The sequence below is a fragment of the Carassius auratus genome, chromosome 6, assembly GCF_003368295.1.
Source record: "Carassius auratus strain Wakin chromosome 6, ASM336829v1, whole genome shotgun sequence".
Classification (NCBI taxonomy): domain Eukaryota; kingdom Metazoa; phylum Chordata; class Actinopteri; order Cypriniformes; family Cyprinidae; genus Carassius; species Carassius auratus.
The window spans coordinates 13,004,600-13,027,694 of record NC_039248.1 but is presented as its reverse complement, the minus strand read 5'-3'; the positions used below and the strand labels follow the sequence as shown (position 1 = coordinate 13,027,694).

Sequence of the window (23,095 nt, the reverse complement as noted above, 5' to 3'; positions counted from 1 at the left end):
CAGGGTTGTCTTGCCCTGGCAACAAAAAACACACTCCTTTTGTGACATTTCGCGACGCTCTCGCTCTGATCAGCGAATGACTGTTGTGCTCTCACTCAGTGCTCTGCTATACAGGAGTGCGCGCTCTTCCGGCAGAAGCGCCCTCAGGACCCATATAAGGAAATTCCGCTCCATCTAACGTCACACAGAGCCATACTCGAAGAAAACTTTCAGAAAATTGTGACAAACCGGAAGGAGTATTTTTGGAACAGAAATACTCCTTCAAACGTACAACTTAATTTTTGAAACTTTGTCCATGTTTAGCATGGGAATCCAACTCTTTAACAGTGTAAAAAACTCAGTATGCAAGAAATAGCATTTCACCCACCCTTTAAACCCATGGTTTTATACAGTACCTATTGTTGTTGTCACATTACTTAACACCATCTGATTTGACACGTTGTATATCACAGAATATTGTTTTTGTGTTTATTATTGTTTTCATACCACTAAATGTCATGTTGGATTTGATGCACCATTCACAATACCACAGGATATTGTTTTGTTTGGTTTTGTGTTTTGTTTTGCATTTATCATGCCACTGTAGTATTCCTGCGGAGCGTTTTCCTTTTTTATTGCCGGAGGTTTTTAAAGTAATATTTTGATGCAGTAGTTATATGCAAATTGTATATTTATACAACGTTTTTATTTACTGGGTATAAATTTGTTCTCCAATATTCCCTGTCATAGGCAGCAATATCTGTTAGCAGGCAGCGCATTTCTTTTTTTCCTTTCATAGAGCCGCTGTCTAATTCTATTCAGGTCAAATCTCAAACTCCATCAACATAGTATTCCAATTTCTATTTTCACAAACGGCATGCTTTATCACTTCCTCTCCCCATCTTGCTGATATCTGATGTTTTCTCACTCTGAAAAAGTAGTGATGCTTTTAAAAGTCAAGAGCAGAGCTGTCGGAACGAAAGAATAAATATAGCTCGCAGTGTGGCCTAGATGCTCTTTAAAGAACAGAGTCAAAGTTCTGTTTGTGTTTGTGTGAGTGTGTGTGTGTGTGTGTGTGCATTTGGGGTCACAATCATAAATATTTTAGTGGTTCCAAAAATTTCCCAGTTCAGTTTATAAGATTCATACTGTAACTACAGGCCACTGAAAAGCTCACCCTCTTTGACCTGCCAAGGCTTTATAATAACTTTCTCTGACGCATTGCATTAGTCTAAATCAGCGGGTCTCAAACTTAGGTCAATGCAATGTCAAAAATAGACCTAAATAATAAAAAAATGGACAAAAAGCAATAACAATGAATTAATCAACTAATGAATCAATTCATAATAATGAAGGAACATGTTCAGTCCAACTGCTTGCGATTAATCAGTCAATTAAGGTTCATTAGATGAAAGTAGCGGTCTAGTTCAATTTAATAAAAGAAGAAGAAAACAGTCTATTAAAATGCTGGTATGTAACCCAAAATCGCTTGGGAATAACTGGTCTAAATACAGCTCTAATATCTAATGCATTTTCTTTTTTGTTTTATAGCCACAACACAAAATCGACTACGTGGTTAGACCCTCGTCTGGTCAAAAAAGCCAAGCCCCCTGAAAAGTGTGAGGATGGAGGTGAATCTTTGCATTACTTATTTAAATAAGAAGCCATAAACATGTATGACAGCTACATGCATATGCAAACAGAAGTTCAATTGCATTCAATCAGATGTGTGTACCCTTCCACATTCACACACCATAGAGGGCATGATTGCATAACCTCATCTGAATGCATTCTCTTCCTCTTGCCTCTGTAATATACACACGAGCACACATGATGTCTAACAAAATGAAGCTGCTCTTTTAAGGACATTTTAAAGTCCTGTGCTAATGCTCACTGGTGCACAATACTTTTCTATTTGTGTATGAGTGTGTGTGTGTTTGTGTTTGTGTGCGTGTGTGTGTGTGAAGCTCTCTGTTGCGTGAACAGTTCTTTTTTTCTCCTCATTAGTTCATTTGGGCATAATGTACGTACAGCAGAGGGGATACAGCAGCTTACCCTGCCTGTTTATTTGACTATTTTGTAAATATGACCTCTTTTGCACTCTCATATATATATATATATATATATACATATATATATATATATATATATATATATATATATATATATATATATATATATATATATATATATACATATATATATATATATATACATATATATATATATATATATATATATATATATATATATATATATATATATATATATACATATATATATATATACATATATATATATATACATGCATATATATGTATATATATATATATATATATATATATATATATATATATATATATATATAAAATCAAACCAACATAATGTGAATGAAAAAACAGAAAAATCTTTATTTTATTTTATTTTACAAAATAAAATGTATTGAAATCTTATGACACATTATTACACTAGCTTGTTTTCAGTGAACAAAAGTGGTCATTTATTCATCCATTTTTATAATCATATTTTTTTCCTAAAGTCCATGTATAAAGTTTCTTTATTTTTTTTCTACAGCAAAAACCCAATATTTTTTCACCGAGAGGCTGTCATAATTTAATTTATAATAATTGTACGCCCACTCTAATTTACTCAGATTAACCAAGCTGCTAAAGTACCTTTAATGTTAATTTATTTAAATAGCTTTATCATGATTGGCTAACCCCTGAAAGGTCAACATGTATTACATTGAAAAATATTGGTTCTTTGTGATATGACTTCTTTAAAATGTTGCCTGCTGTTGTTAAAGATATTGTTTCAGCCATATGCATGTGTGTTTGTGTGTGTGGGTTTGCATTTAAACACATTGCTGTCGTTCCTTCATCATCAGAACTTCCATATGGTTGGGAGGAGATTGATGACCCGCAGTACGGCACATACTACGTTGAGTAAGTATTATGATATGATTTGATTTGTCTTCTTTACGCTTTTTAAAGTATAAGCTAGCGATATACTTGAAAACTGTCTCTGGTCATCCTCAGTCACATAAACCAGAGAACCCAGTTTGAAAATCCGGTTCTAGAGGCCAAGAGGAAACTCGGTTTGGACACTGCAGTCGCAACTCAGACCCAACAGAGGGCAGCACCTCCTCCAGGTACAAACCCGCACCTCCCTAACTGTGAATTTAAACTGAATTTATGAGTGTTTAAAGGGAACAGCAAAGACACTCAGCATGTTAGAGTTTCCCGGCAGCAAACACACAGGCTCCTCACTGGGTGAGTGATAGTGTGTCGGGGAAAGAGGGACAGAAAGATAAGATTAAAGAACGGTGAGTCATCTGCCATTCTCAATATGATGAATTAAAGATTCTTCCATTACACCGGATGCATTATAGATGTGTTTGAGCATGTGCGTGTATGAGAGAGAGCCAAAAACCCGAGGAAGAGAAGAGTGCTGTTTTAGGGTGGATGGATGGGAGGATAAATGTTATAGAGATTGCTTTGCAGCACATCACAGGCTGCATTAACATAAGAGAACATTAGCATCCATCATGCATTCACATGGCCTCTCTTTGATCAGGCCCTCTCTAAAACATGGCTGTACTTCTACACATTCATTCTGAATTTCTGGAAACAATGACTGCTGTCCATTCAGGCCAGAAAATCCATATCTACTGAAGTGAACAGTGGTTATTGATGCAGAGATGACAGAAACAGGGGGGAAATAGATGACATGTGAGTCTGAGGCTTTGATTGGATGGAGACTGGTGTGACAGACCCTCTATTCGGTCATTAGGAGTTGAAGGAAGGACAAGGGGAAAAAGCACCTTTTCTTTTGCTTTGCTGAAACGCTCTGTTACCATGGCAGTGGTGAGACTGCAGCAAGTTTCATTGCTTTAGATATCAAAATCACAAATCACTATAGACACACAATGCTAGCGCTTTCTCAAACACTGGTTCACCAACATGATTTTAGCAGATGGATAAAAAATGTATGTGTAAATGTTTTCCACCAAAATGTTAAGCAGCACAACTGTTTTCAACGCTGATGATGGTGATAATAATGTTTCTTGAGAACCAAATTAGCATGTAACAATAATTCCTGACATTGAAGAATGGAGTAATTAAATTGCATTTTAAAAATAAAAAAAAGTTATTTAAAATGGCGATAACATTTCACAATATTACTGTTTTTACTGTATTTTTTTAAAATAAAATAAATGTGGCCTTTGTAAGCATAAACATAAACAAAAGCTTTTATGTTGGATGCAATTAATCACGATTAATCATTTGACAGCAATTTATTTTTTGTTTTTTTTCAAACTTTTCAAACAATATATTAATGAAAATATAATTTATTTATGTATATTTTATGATTTATTACATAATTGTATTCATTTTTAGAATATTAATAATATATGAAAATATACATTTATTTTTATACTTTTGTAATATATATTTTTACATAATAATAATAGCTATATTCTACGGTATTAACATAATGATAGAGGCAGAATAAAGAGTCAAATCAGCAGCAGATGGTTGCAGTTATATAAGGTGGCACTAATCGACAACTACATTTTCTTCTGATTTGGAGATGTGGCATGCAACTCTTTCAACAGTATTTTGTTTCAAATTCTGTAACGTTTAACTGATTCGAAGATTCCTCTTACTTTGAGTCTTGCTGGCACAATTGTATTAAAATATAATACATTCTCTACTTTGTCCTGTCAATATGGCAAAATAATTTTTTGACAGGCCTTCTTCCCTGTGATAGGGAGATTCACAGCTGCCATTACAGCACACACACACACACACACAGTGTGATTTTTCTCTTATTGTTTGGTGTTATAATAGCTCATTAAACTGTGATTCCCACAGTCTTCTAGACCTCTTTTGTGATTTGTGAACTCTGAGAGCACAATATTCCATGGTACACACACGTTGTTCATATTTTCTGACAGGAAGTACAAAAAGTGAGTCAGAGGGCATAAAACCCAAATTTCCTACTAAAACTTTCACTATCAGCAGTGGAACATTAGCTGGAAATCACCTCACCCAGTGCTGAGAGGGTTTCTGAAGGTTGTGTAATATCGAGAATGGGAATGTTATCACTCCCTCAACCCTTCTGGAAACACACAGGAGAGCAGTATATTAGACAAGTATGTAAGGATGGGATGCTGATGATAAATGTTCTTGCCAATGCTGTCAGAGAGAGTTGTTAATGGTTTTGTTTACTATTCAGTTTTTAATTAGATGTCAGTCACACATAGGACAACATTCCTGTACAATTAAATGATAGTTTCATGGAACATCTATGGAATCTGTGTACATATTATTATTGATATTATGAGTATCTATCTATCTATCTATCTATCTATCTATCTATCTATCTATCTATCTATCTATCTATCTATCTATCTATCTATCTATCTATCTATCTATCTATCTATCTATCTATCTATCTATCTATCTATCTATCTATCTATCTATCTATCTATCTATCATACAAATAGAGGTTATTAGTGTTCAACATTTTATGCAATCCTGTTTTGCATAATTTCTCCTTTTGCAAATAATGCAATGGTCTTTACAATTGTGACGCATAGGAAGCAACATCATGGAAAGAAAAATGAATCATTTCATTCATTTCCAAATTTTTTTTTTTTACACAAATTATAGACGGCACTCTTAAAGCTCAATTGGAAGATTTCAGGGTTTTTTTTATATTGAAATTGTATTACTGCAAACCAACATTTTGTGCCAACAACCTATACTCTGCCATATTACATTTTATTTTAGACTACGTTTGCAACCCTGTTACCCTTTTTTAAAATATATTTTATAGTTTCATTTTAAAAATGTTACTGTAATTTTTTTGGGATTATAATTATAATTAAATCGAATAAAAATATAATTCTGCACTATAGTATTCCCACATGTCACATATTTTAGTTTGACCTCCTGAGGTCCTTGATGGTCAACCTTTTCTAAAGGTTAGGTCTCTTTTCTCTTTCCATGTGTTCAAAAAAGTGCTTCAGAAACCTTTTCTGGTTTTTCAGGCCCTATTTTGTATTATGTTCACAGAAAGTGTCCCATAATGTGCTTTGGTTAATGAAATTAGGACAGTCTGCTTTTGTGACTTCACACATTATTGATGAATCTGTCATACATTTTGAAAACATGTTTATCAGTGAGCATCGTGGTGCAGTTGATGCTTGTATATACCATAAATCCTTGTCTAGTTGTTTACAGTTTTGTCTTTGTGCATATTTTATGTGAAGTCATCACAGATGTCTGTGTGTGTCTTCCTCTGCTTCTGTCTCTGTAGGTGGAGCGGCTGGTACGCCCGGGTTCACGCGGGACCCGACCCAGCTGAAGGGGGAGCTGTATCACTCGGCTCTCAGAAAGAGCCAGCAGGGCTTTGGTTTCACCATCATTGGTGGAGACCGACCTGATGAGTTTCTGCAGGTGAAGAACGTTCTTGCTGATGGCCCGGCCGCCCAGGACAACAAGATGGCCTCTGGTAATGCTTAGTTTGCTGAATGGTTTTTAGGGGAACATCCACAATTCACATGAGGGATAATTAGGAAGCCAGCCTACGAATGACTTAATTATAGATGTCTCATCACATTAAACGGGATAGGAAAAGTATATCGACATAAAAAGGCTACAGAATAATGGCTTTATTTATTCACCCTCATATTGTTCCAAACCATTTGACTTGATTTTATTTTCTTCTGTAAAACAAAAAGTGTGATATTTTGAAGAATCATGCCTTTTTTCCATATCATTCTTATTTTAGTACTATCATACTATCACAGTTTTTTTTTTAATTATTATTCTGATTAATATTATTATTTTGTTTGTACATTTTTTTTTTGTTATGTGATTAAGTCATTTTTATTAGAATATTTAATTCTTATACAGTATGATGTATAATGATACAAATATTTTTTTTATTTACCGTATTTTTCGGAATATAAGTCGCACTGGACTACAAGTCGCATTTATTTAGAACCAAGAACCAAGAGAAAACATTACCATCTACAGCCGCGAGAGGGCGCTCTATGTCTTCAGTGTAGACTACAGTAGCACTGAGGAGCATAGAGCGCCCTCTGGCAGCTGTAAACGGTAATGTTTTCTCTTGGTTCATTTCTCTTGGTTCATTTCTCTTTGTTCATGTCAAATTAATTTTGATAAATAAGTCGCACCTGACTATAAGTCGCAGGACCAGCCAAACTATGAAAAAAAGTGTGACTTATAGTCTGGAAAATACAGTAAATATTTTTCAGTATTGCTATATATATAGTTTTTATACTTTTAATTTTAGTTAAGTATAATAACCTGGCTCCATACAGCAACAGTTAATTGTGTAAAGCCACATAATAGCCCAAAAGAAAATTTAAGCAACTATTCACTAATAATCTTCCTTTCCATTGAGTTGTGAACTAGAGAGCTGCTGCAGATGATTGAGTGAGTGAACAATCAGTCTGATTCATGATCAGTATCAGCTGATTCAAAATTCATTCACTGATTCAGTTCAAAAACACTTGGAATATAGTACAGAAGTCACACAAACTGCTTGGTATTATCTTATCAAATGTGTATATGAAAAAGATCTGTGTCGAAATTCTTCAAAGGTTCACAAAGAAATAATACACGTTTGAAATGACATAGTTTAAGGGTGAGTAAATAAGGACAGATATTTAATTTTGTCTAAACTTTCATCTAGCGTCTTTCAAAAACATAAATGGATTAGAAAAGTTGTTCATCCACTTTGTAATGATCCTTTTCCTTTCTGATGCTGTCAAATTCCCTCTCTTTTAAACCTAGGTGATGTAATTGTGGAAATCAACGGCACACTTGTCTTGGGCAAGACCCATGCCGATGTGGTCCACATGTTCCAGTGCATCCCAATAAATCAGTATGTTGACATGGTCCTCTGTCGTGGATACTTGCTTCCCCCCGACGTGGATGCGGACAGCGAGGACCTTCCCCCTCCACCTCCACCTCCATCAGGAGAGATCGTAACCGCCGTACCCCTCATCAACGGCCAGCCTCTGCTGGTCAAAGGTGACGCCCTTCACGGCTCCTCCCAGGAGCTTCACTACGTAACCACAGATGCCAGTGGGCGGCAGGTGGTCGCTGCTCTTCCAGGAGGCAGCAGCAGCGGTGCAGAGACGGGGATGCTGCAGCCGGAGCTGGTGAGCGTGCCAATCGTGAAGGGACCTGGAGGATTTGGCTTCGCCATTGCAGACTGTCCTCTGGGGCAGAAGGTGAAAATGATCCTGGATGAGCAGTGGTGCCGAGGCCTGTTGAAAGGAGACGTGATAAAAGAGATTAACAGGCAGAACGTGCAAACGCTGAGTCATGCCCAGGTGGTGGATATACTGAAGGACCTCCCGGTGGGCAGCGAGGTGAATCTGTTAGTGTTGAGAGGAGGTAAGAGAGCGGGAGGGTGTGTGGAACATCACACTGATCATTTAGGTCATAAACATACTCTAAACAAGCAGAAAAAGCTAAAGTGTTCACTATAATTGTCGCTATGTCACTCTTGTGGGATCATTTGCATTCATGTTTGTTCTTGTAGCTCAAACAATAGACAACACTAGAGTTGATTCCCGGGGAATTCATTTCACTTTTCATAATCTTTTGGCCTTAATGACAATAAAAAAAAAATAAAATAAAAAAAATTAATATATATATATATATACGTATTGTATTTTCATTTTAATTCAGTAAAAATTCAGAAAATGAAAAATATGTGATTCATGAAAAGAGAACACTGTACAGAGTAAGTCGCTCTCTTGTACAGAATTTTTTTTTCAGTACAAATATCTATATGTTCTTAATTCAAGATTTGTTCGAGATGCACAATGACATAACATTTGTTTTATGAGAAATTAAAATTAAACTAAAGTTAATTGTGATCTATGTGCGTGTTTTTTTTTTTTATAAATTAAAAAGAGAATGCCAGCAGGATTAGAAACTTACTTTTAATCTTAATTTTGAAATGTTTCTCAAAAAAACAACATTTAGCATCTACCGTCATTTTTGTATCTCAAGTATTATATTTTGATTTAAATATGTTTAGATATTTACACTGGAAAACAAGACTAAATACTGACTAAGAAAATTAATGCGCAGTGTAGCAGAGGACATCTTTCCAAATTATAATTTTAGCAGGGAATTACGCAAAAGCTCTTTTCACTTTTTTTGTTATATCTGCATTGTTTAGCAGGTGAGAAATCAATGGCATTATTTGCCCCACTTCATAAGTTTACATTTGAACCACACTCTTCTCCTCCACTCTCACCGATCATACTTGAGCCCCTTTCACACTGCCATTCCGGCAAATACAGGGGTAAAGTGTTCCTGCAATTGTTCCCTGGTCGCTAGATTTTGCACTTTCACACTGCCAGTGATGACCCGGTATATGTGCGTGCTTTCACACGCAACCCTTGAAGATCCCGTAATGACACGTGACATCAGCGCGTGACGTGTAATGTACAAGTTGACAACGCTAGGCACGTTATACTTTCACTGAAACAAACGAACGGTCTCAGCGTACACGCGGAAAGTGAAGAACTAACTGATCTCTGCTTCATTACAGTTTGCACATATGTTTTCGTCACGAACATTGATCTTCCTTCAAAACAGCTGATAAAAGAGTCGCACGATAACGTGCGTCATCACTTCGACATGGAATTAGATCTGGCTTTTGTTCACACAGCGCTCGTACCGGGGCGAACCCCGCAATGTTACTAGGTCCCCGACACAGATTCAATTCGGTAATCAATCCCGGGACGTGGTTGCTTTCACACAGAAGGCGACCCGGCAATGTTCCGGAAATATTGCGGGTCCGACGTGCAGTGTGAAAGGGGCTTTGATGTGTTTCTGTCCCCTTAGTTATGTTATGTTATGTGGTCTTAATGTTATGTTAGAATGATGGACCGCTGATCCTGGTTCAGTTGGCAGGAGAGGCCCTGTTTGCACCCACTCTTTGGGGCTGGCTGGGAATTAGGGAAATGAGTTTAGATCACAGGGGAATTTTAGGATGTGTCTGCAAGTGAGGATTTATTGTCTGAGAAGTGAGAGAGAAAGAGAGAGAGAGAGAGAGAGAGAGAGAGAGGGAGAGGGAGAGGAAGGGAGAAAGGGGGAAAAGATGAAGAAAGAGAGCAAGATAATGCTTTAATCAGAGTTTCGTCAATCATTGTTTATCCATTAAATTCAATGGAAATCACACCAATCCAGAGAAAGACAGAGAAAAAAACCCTGAATTGAGAGATGGAAGTGTAGCAACATCTTTATTTTATGCATGGCTTCTGTCATTTGCAGTTTCTTTTCGCCCTGGAGGATTCATCATTTTCTCTTATATACATTTATTCTATCCATCTTTAATGGCTCCTAGATGATGCATGTGTCATGATTAACCCAGCTCAGAATTGGCTCAAGAAACGCCCCACTTTGAAGCACTTGAATGGTGCTTCCTCTATGAGTAGCTTTTTAGTTAGATGGATGGGAATTAATAATGTAGCATTGAAACAATGTATTCTCATGCCTTTTTCATATCCGAGAGGCAACAACCATGAAACACTGTCATTATAATAAGGCTAGAAACGTTCTATCTCAGTAACGAGTTCTTGTTTTTTTTTCATCTATCTGTCGAGGAGTGCCTGTTCCCTTGTTTTTTCCTCCTTCAGTGCTACTTGCGTCTCTCATACCTTTTCTCTTTTTCTAGGTCAGACGTCGCCTGTGAAGAGTTTAAGACCTGTGAGTATGATAATAGATTCCAGAGGTGATCATGATCTTGTAGAACTGAGGAAATGGCTGAATATTATTATTTTTTTTGTGCTGATTAAATTTCTTCTCAATTATTTTTTGTACTGTGGGTTGGGGATTTGAACAAACCCCTTTTCTGTAAGTACCAAAGTTCGGTAGCTGACACGTCCCACGCCATTTGTACTGAATTGTGTGGTGTGTACTACTTTGAAGTGATAGGGTGTACGATTTTCACTTGAAAATGATGAAGCGGGTAAAAACTATCCCATATACTAATATTGAAGAAGAGTTTTTAGGGATCAGAATATCATTGCGAATTATAATTCATTCCCCTTTATTTAATTAGGCCCTTTTGACTAGTGATCGACCGATGTATCTGTTTACCGATATTTTTCCCGATATTTAAGCATTTTTCCATAATCGGGTATCGGTTTTGTAATATCGGATTCGCCGATTTACGGCGCCATCTTGTGGCCGTTTTGAGATTTCCGCCATTGCAGCCCAGGCGTCTGAGGAGATCAGTCAACAACAACTCAAATGTTCTACTTGGTTTGCTTTAATTAATCAACTTTATTTAACATAACAGACATGCACAAATGAGATCTGAGACATAAATTCCTGATATAGTTAATTTATGCAGCTTGTTTCTAAACAATTGAGACGAACTCATTGAGTCACGTAGTGTAATTCATCATGTCCTGCCCCAATAAAGACGTATCTTTACATGAATTAAATAAAACAGATTTGAATGAGTGCATGTTGAAAATAAAAGCGTTGAATTTAATTCTCTATCTGTTGTATTTGCTCACCATTAGTCTAGAAGAGAAAGTTTGTTCATATTGCTTAGCAACTGACGGATGATCTGGAGGCTTAAGCACGGCCACTGAATGAAACTTTTGACAAGATTGTCTTGTTTAAACACCCTAGATTATATTATCATTTACTACATAACAATTATTTCGCTAATACACATATAAATATAGCCTACCGCTTTGTGGAAATTAATTATTTATTATCTCCATACGCGATCGCGGTTGATTAAGTTATAGTCAAACAGCACTTTGTCAGTTGGCATTTCATGATTTAACGTTAGATTAAATTTAGATCATAAAATGCCAACTGACAAGTGCTGTTTAACTTTATATAGTCTCGGGGAAAAAAGTTCGTTCATATTGCTCAGCACCTGACTGGGTTGATGATCAGGAAGCCTCAAGCAATGCCACTGAATGAAACTTTTGACAAGATTATCTTGTTTAAACACCCTAGATTATATTATCATTTACTACATAACAATTATTTCGCTAATACACATATAGGCTACATATACCGCTTTGTGGAAATTAATTATTTATTATCTCCATGCGCGATCGCGGTTGATTAAATTATAGTCAAACAGCACTTTGTCAGTTGGCATTTCATGATCTAACGTTAGATTGAATCTAGATCATAAAATGCCAACTGACAAGTGCTGTTTAACTTTATATAGTCTCGGGAAAAAAGTTCGTTCATATTGCTCAGCACCTGACTGGGTTGATGATCAGGAAGCCTCAAGCACGGCCACTGCATAAAATTTTTGAAGGAAGCAGGCTTACTGGGCAGAATGCTGAAAGACTCTGTTTTCTACACTAAAACCTAGTTCTGCTTAACTGGGAGTATTAAGTTACACTACTAAATAGCCCTCCCGCCCCCACCAATATGTTAGAATCATTTTTGTGCTTTATTTTTTTACCTGTTTTAATTTTTTTACCTCATCAAAGCTTTTATTTTAAAACAAAGACACTTAGTAACAGTGCGCTTAAATTTTTTGGACTCAGACCCCTCTATTTATTTGTGTATAAATATAATGCTTTGTTTTTTTGTATGCAAGGAGGGAGTGATTGTTATAAATAAAATGGTTTGTTCAGCTCATTTGTTTTGTAATAATTGTCAGAAACAGAAGCATAACAGTAAATAAATATCGGTTCTGCATATCGGTTATCGGGTACATAAACATACAAATAATCGGTATCGGTATCGGTTATAAAAAAATCAATATCGGTCGATCACTACTTTTGACCCTGGCCTGTAAACACTCAAATATCAAACTGGTGAGTGTTGTTTAGACTTACTCACAATTACTACAATAAATGCTTTGAAAGAACAGTATCTTGTAACATGGGGCAAAATGGCGAAAACATGTATTTTATGTGTGTTTTGGCCTTCATTTTTCAATGTGTTTACTGATAGACTTTAACATTTTCCATGCAGTATCAATCTTGCACACATTGCATATGAAGTGTGGGAATTTTCCTGTAAACCAGAAGGCCCGATCCAACCAAAATCATGTTTTTGTTGATATAGGATATCTATCTGTAGGCACTTCCTCATTTTCTCTGAGGATATACCAAGCGAACAGTTTAAATGCTGTTTGTTACTGTCCACATCTTTGTGCACTCTGCTGGTCACATTGTGAAGTGGTATTAAATCACATTATATTTCAACAGAGACCGGGGTTGAGTGCCAGCACTGAGACTCTGGACCGTTGCCATGACATCATGGTTCCCCAGGCTTTGACCTATCACTCAAACACACTGCCATGCAGCTCTCCAAAACAAGACGCTTCCCTCCACTACAGCAAACCCAAAGCCTTGCCGGAGAGCATAGGTGAGTCTATCTTAAACTCATCCAGCAGGAAACTCTTTTGTTACAGCACCAAGATGTGGATCTGTAGGATTTGACAATTTGTCTGAATGCTATATCCTGTATCAGATGTTTATTTTGCATTATCTATTCAAAGTATGGAAGAGCATTACCGCCTCATGATGTAATAGTGTAATAAAGTGTATAAACTATACATAGTATAAACTATACGTTAATGAAATAATAGAAAAACTCAGCTAAGTGAAACACTATTGCCTAATTTTTTTATTATAAATAAAAAATAAGGTAAGAAGGTCAAATTAAGGTTATACAGTATATAAAGTACACAATTATTTCTGATGTAACTATTAATGATACATTTGTGAGATACAAATACTCAAATTAGCAATTACCGTATTTTTCGGACTATAAGTCGCACCTGAGTATAAGTCCCATCAGTCCAAAAAACGGCATGATTAGGAAAAAAAAACATATATAAGTCGCACTGGACTATAAGTCGCATTTATTTAAAACCAAGAGAAAACATTACCGTCTACAGCCGAGAGAGGGCGCTCTATGTTTTCAGTGTAGGCTACATGAGCTCTGAGCAGCATAGAGCGCCCTCTCGCGGCTGGAGACGGTAATGTTTTCTCTTCTCTTGGTTCATTTCTGTTAGTTCATGTCAAATTAATTTTGATAAATAAGTCGCACCTGGCTATAAGTCGCAGGACCAGCCAAACTATGAAAAAAAGTGTGACTTATAGTCCGGAAAATACGGTATGTGATTTAAAGTCACAATTATGAAATATAAAACTCCATTCTATTTTATTTTATATATTTTTATTTTTTTTAGATACTTTATTAAAAATGCATTTACAGAACAGGGTTTTTTTGTAATCTTTTTCAAATCATAATACATTAATACATGACAAAACGGCACACAAGAGACAATATAATGAGAGCTGTGGGCAAATGTCTTATTCTTGAATATATTCAGCAATTGGTTTAAAATGTGTGAAACTTTAAATGAGATTTATGAGCGGAAGATTTTCAGTTAATATCAGTTGTTCTATGTTAAAACGTTGTTGAATGGCTTTGGGAGACTTTGAATATAGATTGAATGGAGTATTTTATAGTACTTTTTTCTCTTTGGAGCTTTACAGTCGTAATTACCAAGCACTATTATTGCATGGAAAAGAGCAGCTGTTTAATATGAGCTTCACATAAAAAATATCATACGGTTTTCAAATGACATATTTGAGAAACTATCCTTTTAATTTAGGATCTGAATGCAGACACTTTTATTGTCTTTACTTCTGTTTTATTTTTATTACTGTCGCTTTTATTTTTATTTTTGCTTTTTTGTGTTGATGAATGTGGTTAATTCAATGTTTTACAAATTACATATTGTACTTAAATGTAACTTGTATACAGCACCTCACTATAAAGAGTTGGACGTGTTCATCAAGAGAGATCAGGAGACAGGTTTTGGCTTCCGTGTGCTTGGAGGAGAAGGTGCAGAACAACCAGTGAGTCCCTCATACTTCTGTGATCACATTACTGGATATTTATATTCATGGACTGTATTTATGTGATTTATTAGCAGATTGACTTTCTGTCTTAACTCTAAAGCAATCTGTCTAATTCCATTAGGTCTACATTGGTGCCATCATTCCCCAGGGGGCGGCAGAGAAGGAAGGGCGTCTGAGGGCTGGAGACGAGCTCATTGGTATCGATGGCATCACTGTGAAGGGGAAATCTCACAAACAAGTTCTGGATCTGATGACTAACGCAGCACGAAATGGACAAGTGCTGCTTTCAGTGCGCAGGAAGGTCATTTACAGAGGTGAGCGCTGCAGACTGACAGGCTTTGGACATAAAACCAGAACTGGAGTGTAATTAACTGCCTGAAAAGCTTTCATTAAAGGTCAGCCGTGTAATCTTCTGCTCTATAGATGCCCTGGAGGATGTTGGGAGCGGAGCGTTGACCCTTGTGAATGGCTCACCTCGGCTTCCACGGATCCAGGTGCCAAGCATCAAGGACCAGGGGTCGTTTGATATCACGCTCCATCGTAAAGATAACGAGGGCTTTGGCTTTGTCATTCTCACATCGAAGAGCAAACCGCCACCTGGAGGTAACAGCAGATTCATTGATGTACCAGCCGAAGTAATTCGGGAAATAAACAAGAAAAAGATCATTCGAATTGGAAATCGAGACCCTAGTGAAAAATAAATATACTAAAATGCATTTGAAATCTACTAAATCTACCACAAATACATTTACATATTTATGTCCTTAATAAAAATTCCACGCAATTGTACTTTTAGTATACTAAAAGTCTGGTATACTTAAAAACTGCTAAATTGGAAGAACTACTTTTGTATTAAATGCACTTTAATTGTGCACTGAAGTCCAAGTAAAGATATAATGAAGTATATTTGATTGTGCTATAGTGGATATGTTGCAAACTATACTTTAGGTTCACTTTAAATATAATTTGCATTTAAAGACCGATATTATTCAAAGATCATACATTCCTCAACAATAGTGACATTAAAACACATTTTAGGCTTTTTGTTTCAGTTTGATGAGGTTGTTGGTTGTTGTGGTTTAATGTCATATTGCACAGTGAAAGTTGTTTCTTTATTTTCACTTTATTTTCTTTATTTTCAGGTCTTTTATGGCCACTATAGTCATAAATACTGTGTGTAAATGGTAGTCAGTGGTGTTTGCATCACAACTTGCACTGTTCATTGAGCATATTACATCATCAGCATTGTGCCTCAGTGCCTTGAGGCCCCTGTTCTCTATTCCATTCCATCCAGCTGTTTCATCTTTACACAACCCCAGAATTGTTACTTCTCCTATGATTCATTTATTATGATTATAAATACAACACAAGCCATTTCAATTCTGCTAAGTGATTTGCCTAAGTGTGTGTCGCAGTGATTCCTCATAAGATCGGTCGAATAATCGAGGGCAGTCCGACGGACCGCTGCGGACTGCTGAATGTGGGTGACCGCATTTCCGCTGTGAACAGCCAGTCCATTGTGGAGCTCTCTCACAACGACATTGTTCAGCTCATCAAAGACGCGGGCAACTCCGTCACACTCACCGTGGTTCCTGAGGATGGTGAGTGAGATAATGAAATGCCGCAGAACATATTCATGCTTTCTTAACCTGTGCCTCATGCTTTGATTTGTCACACTAAGGCAGTAATGTAGTTTAATTGAAAGGCTAATAACCTCAGTGAAATTTAATATAAATTATGCATGCATATTTAAATTGAATGCTTTATAAAAGATGTTTAGACCTATTATTTAGCCTACGAAATCATGACTATACACCGTACATTTTGTTATGTTTAATACATGTTAGTTGCATGCGTGAATATGATAAAACTAAAAGCATTAATTGGCACAGGCTTTTCCAGTTCAAATCGTCCTGATCTAATTGTGAAACATTCCTCATTAATATTTCAGAAGTGTTGCAAATGCTGTTTCATAAGGGCTTTAACACTTGATGTTCATCACTTCACATGACAGTCTGTTTTTATTGGCTGTTTAGAGTACAAAGGCCCGCCCTCAGGAGCCAGCTCAGCCAAACAAAGTCCAGCACCGCAGCACAAGTTTCTCAAATCCACTCAGGATGAGAGGTGCAGTCCACAACTATGTATTTAAACCACTTGAAATGTGCTCATTCCTTCTGTCTATCTTTTGTAAATTCATGTAGATTCAGCTATATACATTAGCCGATAAAATTAAGCTCTCTTCACTTACAGAGTATTAAAGCCACCCTTCTGCTTTGTGTTACTTATGCACAGATATAATTTGGATATGGATGAGATCAGGGATGAGCTCATACGGACAGAGTATAAAGCTCTTCCCATGAGTGAACAGGGAGCGCTGTGTGTTGCCAACTCCAAACAGGCAAGAGTCACACTTACCTCACAAACTATGCCTAGGAATTAACTACAGAACATTTCTAGGGAAATATTTCAACACTGTATAAAATAACAATGAGATAATACTAGATATTTAAGCCAAGACTAAAAACTATGAATGGAAAATCACAATCAAGTCACAAAATCTAGTTAAGGATTATTATTAAATGCTTCATGCCATCACATAAATAAATTACATTTTGAATATATATTATTATAGTACATGCATTTTTGTTCAAATAAAGGTAGCATAGCTGAGCCAAAACTTGAACTGTGTATATCTACTTTTTCTACCTAGGGGTGTATTGCAGTAGAGTTGGAGCGTGGACCTCGTGGTTTTGGCTTCAGTCTGAGAGGAGGAACGGAGTATAACATGGGCCTCTACATCCTGCGGCTGGCTGAGGACGGCCCTGCTCTCCAGGACAGCAGGATACATGTCAGTACACCACATCACTCTTTAATAACTCGCACATTGCGGATGGAATCTGCTGACTTTTTTCCATCTTCTGCAGTGATTTTAGACAAACATCTGCACAGTGCATTTAAATGTAGAAAAATATTTAAGGGAAGCTGAATATTATACCTTTTTATACTCAAATATTTCAAAATAGGATGCCCTTTTCATGGGTTTGATTCCCAGGAAATACATTAAAGAATGTATAGCTTGAATGAAATTTGGATGAAAATGTTTGCTAGAAGAATTAAGGAGGTTTATTTTGTACTCTTCTGTGCTGTTGGGTTTAAGCTTAAAAATGCATAAATACTCTATGTATAAAATGGTTTTTAGTTTCAATCTTTCTTTAAATCCTGCATCTAATTTTGCGTCGTTTGTAAACAAATCCTCAGTAAAATTCAGTAAAGTTCTTACTGGCACATGATTAGAAATAAAGTTCATTAAATAAACTTTATCGTTTGGTTTCTACCTGCACGCTAACCTACACGTGTGAATCAGAGGGCAGGGCTAAATGGGCAGCGATGTAGAAACAGGTGTTGATATTCTTCTTCGGAGGCAGTGTTTAGCCACAGTTTTACATCATAAAGTGGCACATTCCACAATCTGTCGTTTTGGCAGATTGGCTTTAATGTAAGCTGTTTTTAGACTAACAAAAGTTAAAACTTACAGAATGTTTTTATACCACAAGGACCTCTAATATACCAGAGATTAAAGGAATTTTGATTTCTCCGTTTATGATCCCTTTAAATGCAAATGTTAATTGACTTTCATGCCATATCAGTCATCATCTTCCTCTTTGCAGTCAGCTGATATGCGTTTTTCATTGGCCGAACTTAACTCATCACCTCTTATGGCCTAAACCAGAGACCACTAAGATATTTCAATAATGATAAAACACAGAAATGATCTTATGCCTGAATGTGCAGGTAGGAGATCAGGTAGTGGAGATCAATGGAGAACAAACGCAAGGCATTAGTCACACCAGAGCCATTGAGCTGATCCAAGCTGGAGGAAACAAAGTGCTACTGTTACTGCGACCGCAAGCCCTCTTATCAGAGAACAGTGAGTTATGACACACAAACACATGATGCTGCTGCTATTACGCAAGCATGCTGTAAGAACATCAAGACGACATGGTTTGCTTGCTAACAGCAGCTTTTTCTTTCTTTCTTTCTTTCTTTCTTTCTTTCTTTCTTTCTTTCTTTCTTTCTTTCTTTCTTTCTTTCTCTCGTTCTCTTTGCAGGTTGTGTAAGCTCCTCTACGGTGTGTTACTGCCCCCAGGAGCATCATCACTAACAGCCTCTTTTCTTCTAGGTCTTTTATTCTTTGGTAATGGGACTTTTACTACACTTTCTTTGCTCCCTAATTGCTAGTGTTTTCTCTGCTTTATTGTGTCAAATTTTAGATATGTCAAATGTGTTCCTGCATTCACAACACCATGAAAAATGTTGTCACTCTAAAATATAGCAGGGCAATACATTTATATAGCAAATCATTAGCAACCAGCCATGAAACTGGTTACATGGTAATTGGTTACCATGGTGGTAAAGAATGAATCATAGTATTTTAATTCTAGGCAGTAGAACCAATCACATCTTTTCGCCCTTAGGTTCTGCAGAAGATGTTATCCTTCCTGAGCCACTGGGATCCAACACTTTCAGCATTCCTCTCAGTTATCCTCTCCTTCATCTGCCATCCACCACAGCGAAGAAGGAAACGTCAGACCTGATGAACTCCTTTGCCCGTTCTCACGGCTCCTCGGATCTGGCCTGTGAGGAACCTCGCTCTAAAGACAGCAAGAGGGAGAAGCGTGCCAAACCACCAAACACCAGCTCTTCCAGAGTCCCGCAGCAACGGCGCATCAAGAGTCAGTCTGCGGAGAATCTCCTTGATCTCGGAGATGCAATGAAATCCAAAAGCCCATCCAAAGACAAAGCTTGCAGCCACAAAAGAAATCAGCAACAGAGCACTCGAGACTCCCACAAGAACAGAAAGTCCTGCCAACATAGTCGCTCAGTCAGTCCCCAGAAGTCAAAGCGTGAAGGACAGCAAGTGGTAATTGGCGAAGCGCAGGGACGGAAAGAGGAACACCGCGTGAAAGGAACGGTGAGGGTGGACCAGAAGAAAACTGACGCTGAAAGAAGGAAAAAACAAGAATCTAGAGGAAGGAAACATAATGAGACCCAAGAACGGGAGGGGAAGTGGAGAGCTGAGACAATAGTGATAAACAACGGAGAGAATGAAGTGCTTGAGCCAAAAGCGAAATCGGAGCTCAAAAGCACCCGAAAGAAGAAAAAACTGAGAGATAGAGACGTGCGAAATGAGGACACCCACATATTGAGCAGAGAAGGAGACAAGAGGAGCAGACAAACAAAGGATAAGGGGGATCAAACGGAAGTAAACAGGAAGGAAATGATTACAGATAAGAACGAAAGCAAAAGAAAAGGAAATGAGAGCGAAGACAACACTGTCACCACGGATGGGGTTCCAGTCACCACCAGGGCGAATCTAGTATTAGACCACCCTGGTCCCTTGAGCGACGGCCTTTGGAAGATCCCTAGTTTTGCTCGTATCCTCACGCACGAGGAAGCAATGCGAGATGTTTGCGAATAGTTTGGCGATCCTTGGGAATAGAAGGTTTAAGGCCAGAAACAAACAGTACGCAAGTACGTGAATGCAAACGCTTCTAGCTGCTATTTCACACAGTTCATCATCACAATTCATCATGTATTGCAAGTTGCATTCTCAACATTTCAGCACAAACTGTCGACGTGTTCTTTAAGCTAGCTATAAACATCACATTTGGTTTATTGGCACAGACATTTGAAGAAAACTAGGGCCTTCTTGAGTAAAAGACTAAGCATCTTCAAGGGATACTCAAGGTACTCAAGGGGCTGATTAAGATTTATTTACATCGCCTAGACAAACTTCTCCTAACAAGTTCCTTATGCTGTAAAAAAAAAAAGTTGAGTTTAATTATATTAAATTTATGGAGAAGTGTATACAGCATATAATACATTCTACTGCATAAACTAAAAATAAAACTGTCTGTTACTTGTGAATTGTACCTTGCAAATAAGCCAATGTTGCTCCAAACCTTTATTTTCTTCTGTGGAGCACAAAAGAAGATATTTTGTAGAATATTGGTAACCAAATGGCTTTGCCCCCATAGACTTCCATAGCATGGACAACAAATACTATGGAAATCAATCAGTGGGACTTGAAACTGGTTGGTTTGCAAGATTTCTTCAAAATTTTTTCTTTCGTGGACTAAATCGTTTTGGGTCCCATTGACTTCCATAATATGGACAACAAACACTATAGAAGTCAATGAGACCTAAAACAGCTTGGTTGCCAGATTTGTTCAAAATATCTTCTTCTATAGACTAAACATTTTGGGTTCCATTATAATGTCCATAGTATGGACAACAAACACTATAGACGTCAATGGAACCTGAAACTGTTTGGTTACCAAATTTCTTTAAAAATATTGTCATTTATACCCTAAACCAGGGGTGTCAAACTCAGTTCCTGGAGGGCCGGAGTTCTGCAGAGTTTAGATGCAACCCTAATTAAACACACCTGATCCAGCTAATAAAGTCCTTCAGGCTAATTTGAAAGCTAAATGGTATGTGTGTTGGAACAGGGTTGTAACTAAACTCTCCAGGGCTGCGGCCCTCCAGGAACTGAGTTTGACTGGTCCCATTGACTTCCATAGTATAGACAACAAATACCATGCAAGTCAATGGGACCTGAAACTGTTTGGATACCAAATTTCTAAAGAATATCTTCTACAGTGCAACGAAATGGATCAGTTGTTCACAATAAGCTCAATAATATGCATTTAGAAAGTAAATGCCAACTTTAAACCAGGTTGTTTATTAATTAGATAGGTAGCTATAAATAAGTCGACATCTTAGAAGCACAGACATCTCAAGGTCATAACTTTATCGCGCGACTGAATAGAGAGGTTTGAAACCACTACAATAACACAAAGCATGTATATTCGGTGCATTCACATGCTTGTTCACGTACTTTCCAAGAGTATGTTTTTGGCCTTGCACCTTGTTTTTCTCCATGTGGCTTCAGAGCGTATTAAGTGAACAATGCTCATGTGCTTCTCTTTGGACAGTGGTCAGCATGAGCTTCTCGTTCAGATTATTTAAATAAAAAGCACTCACAAACAGACTGATTAGACATGAAGTTTCATCTAAACTGCTTTATGGAGATCATTGCTTAATCGCCTTGGACAGGCAATTTCTGAGGCTTTGTGGTCGAGCTCATGGATTCCCGTTTTGTCCGGACAGCCTCTTTTAAATTGCTTCTTGCCAGCTGATATTAAACAACATGAGGACTCTGTCAACATCACAATGCAACCCTTCCTTATGCAATTTAACAGAACACGGCCCATTAATCACCAAAAACAACAATGCAAGTTTATGTTTCGGTTAAAAACAGCACGTCTTTACCCCAAAGAATCATTTTTTTTCCACTGCATGCAAACTTCTTGTTTTGTTGCATGCGTTTTAGACCCGTGCAGTTTATCTCTTGACATTTTCAAATGGTGTAAATAAGAACTGTCTTGAAGATTGGGGGCTTTACCAGGGACTTTTCAGACTGATCTCTCTTCCATGTCTTTGATTCCCTGATCTCCAAATATCATGATTGCAAATGACCAGAAACTTGTGCTTTAATATACCGAGAACATGATCAAATGTTTATTTATTGAAATATGTATATGAATAGACACATGTAGCTATAACAGATTGTGACATTGATTTCGGTGTAGAGGTTCAGGCTCTTGCTAAGCACCGTGGTAGTTTTACCTTGTAGCAACTGTTTTGACTTGTCACAAAACAAATTGTTAATGCAGATGTATTTTTAAATATTCTATGAAATCAGATTTAATAGGGTAGATATTTATTTCATTTCTTTCCTGGACATCCATGTCATCAAGATGAAGGCAAGCAGTGCAAGCAATGCAACCCCTGGGTTATGAGGCTATACTGTACTTTACAGCGGTCAAGCTTTGGTGTATGACCATCAGAAGCCAATGAGCATGGGTAAACCTCGTGAAGGTTGTCAAGGGGTCATATTTAACCTCAAATTTAACAGAAAATATTTTGCATTAAAGGAATAATTCAACCGAAAATGAAAATTTACTAAAAATGTACTCGCATCCAGGCCAACAATGAATGAATGGGTGCCGTCAGAATGAAAGTCCAGACTTCTGATAAAAACCTTACAATAATGCACATGACTTAAATGCACCAATTATTGTCTTGTGAAGTGAAAATCTGTGTCTGTAATAAATCCAT

The 23,095-nt window shown here is 37.2% G+C and overlaps 1 protein-coding gene across 2 annotated transcripts in view; it reads left to right on the top strand.

The window, feature by feature from the left end:
* The window catches only part of LOC113097233 (membrane-associated guanylate kinase, WW and PDZ domain-containing protein 3-like), a 116,386-nt gene extending 95,103 nt beyond the window's left edge, over positions 1-21,283 (top strand). The window contains exons 6-21 of one of the 2 annotated variants that reach the window (XM_026262451.1): positions 1,531-1,610; positions 2,867-2,924; positions 3,018-3,130; positions 6,307-6,501; positions 7,812-8,420; positions 10,720-10,751; positions 13,244-13,403; positions 14,814-14,908; positions 15,033-15,225; positions 15,335-15,514; positions 16,327-16,512; positions 16,948-17,035; positions 17,204-17,309; positions 17,622-17,759; positions 18,704-18,839; positions 19,387-21,283. In XM_026262451.1, the coding sequence (XP_026118236.1) occupies positions 1,531-1,610; positions 2,867-2,924; positions 3,018-3,130; positions 6,307-6,501; positions 7,812-8,420; positions 10,720-10,751; positions 13,244-13,403; positions 14,814-14,908; positions 15,033-15,225; positions 15,335-15,514; positions 16,327-16,512; positions 16,948-17,035; positions 17,204-17,309; positions 17,622-17,759; positions 18,704-18,839; positions 19,387-20,390 (3,373 nt within the window). In that variant the 3' untranslated portion in view covers positions 20,391-21,283. Of the gene's footprint in view, positions 1-1,530; positions 1,611-2,866; positions 2,925-3,017; positions 3,131-6,306; positions 6,502-7,811; positions 8,421-10,719; positions 10,752-13,243; positions 13,404-14,813; positions 14,909-15,032; positions 15,226-15,334; positions 15,515-16,314; positions 16,513-16,947; positions 17,036-17,203; positions 17,439-17,621; positions 17,760-18,703; positions 18,840-19,386 lie in introns of those variants that run through there. The other variant, XM_026262443.1, reaches the window with a different exon arrangement.
* The last annotated feature ends 1,812 nt before the right edge of the window (positions 21,284-23,095 follow it).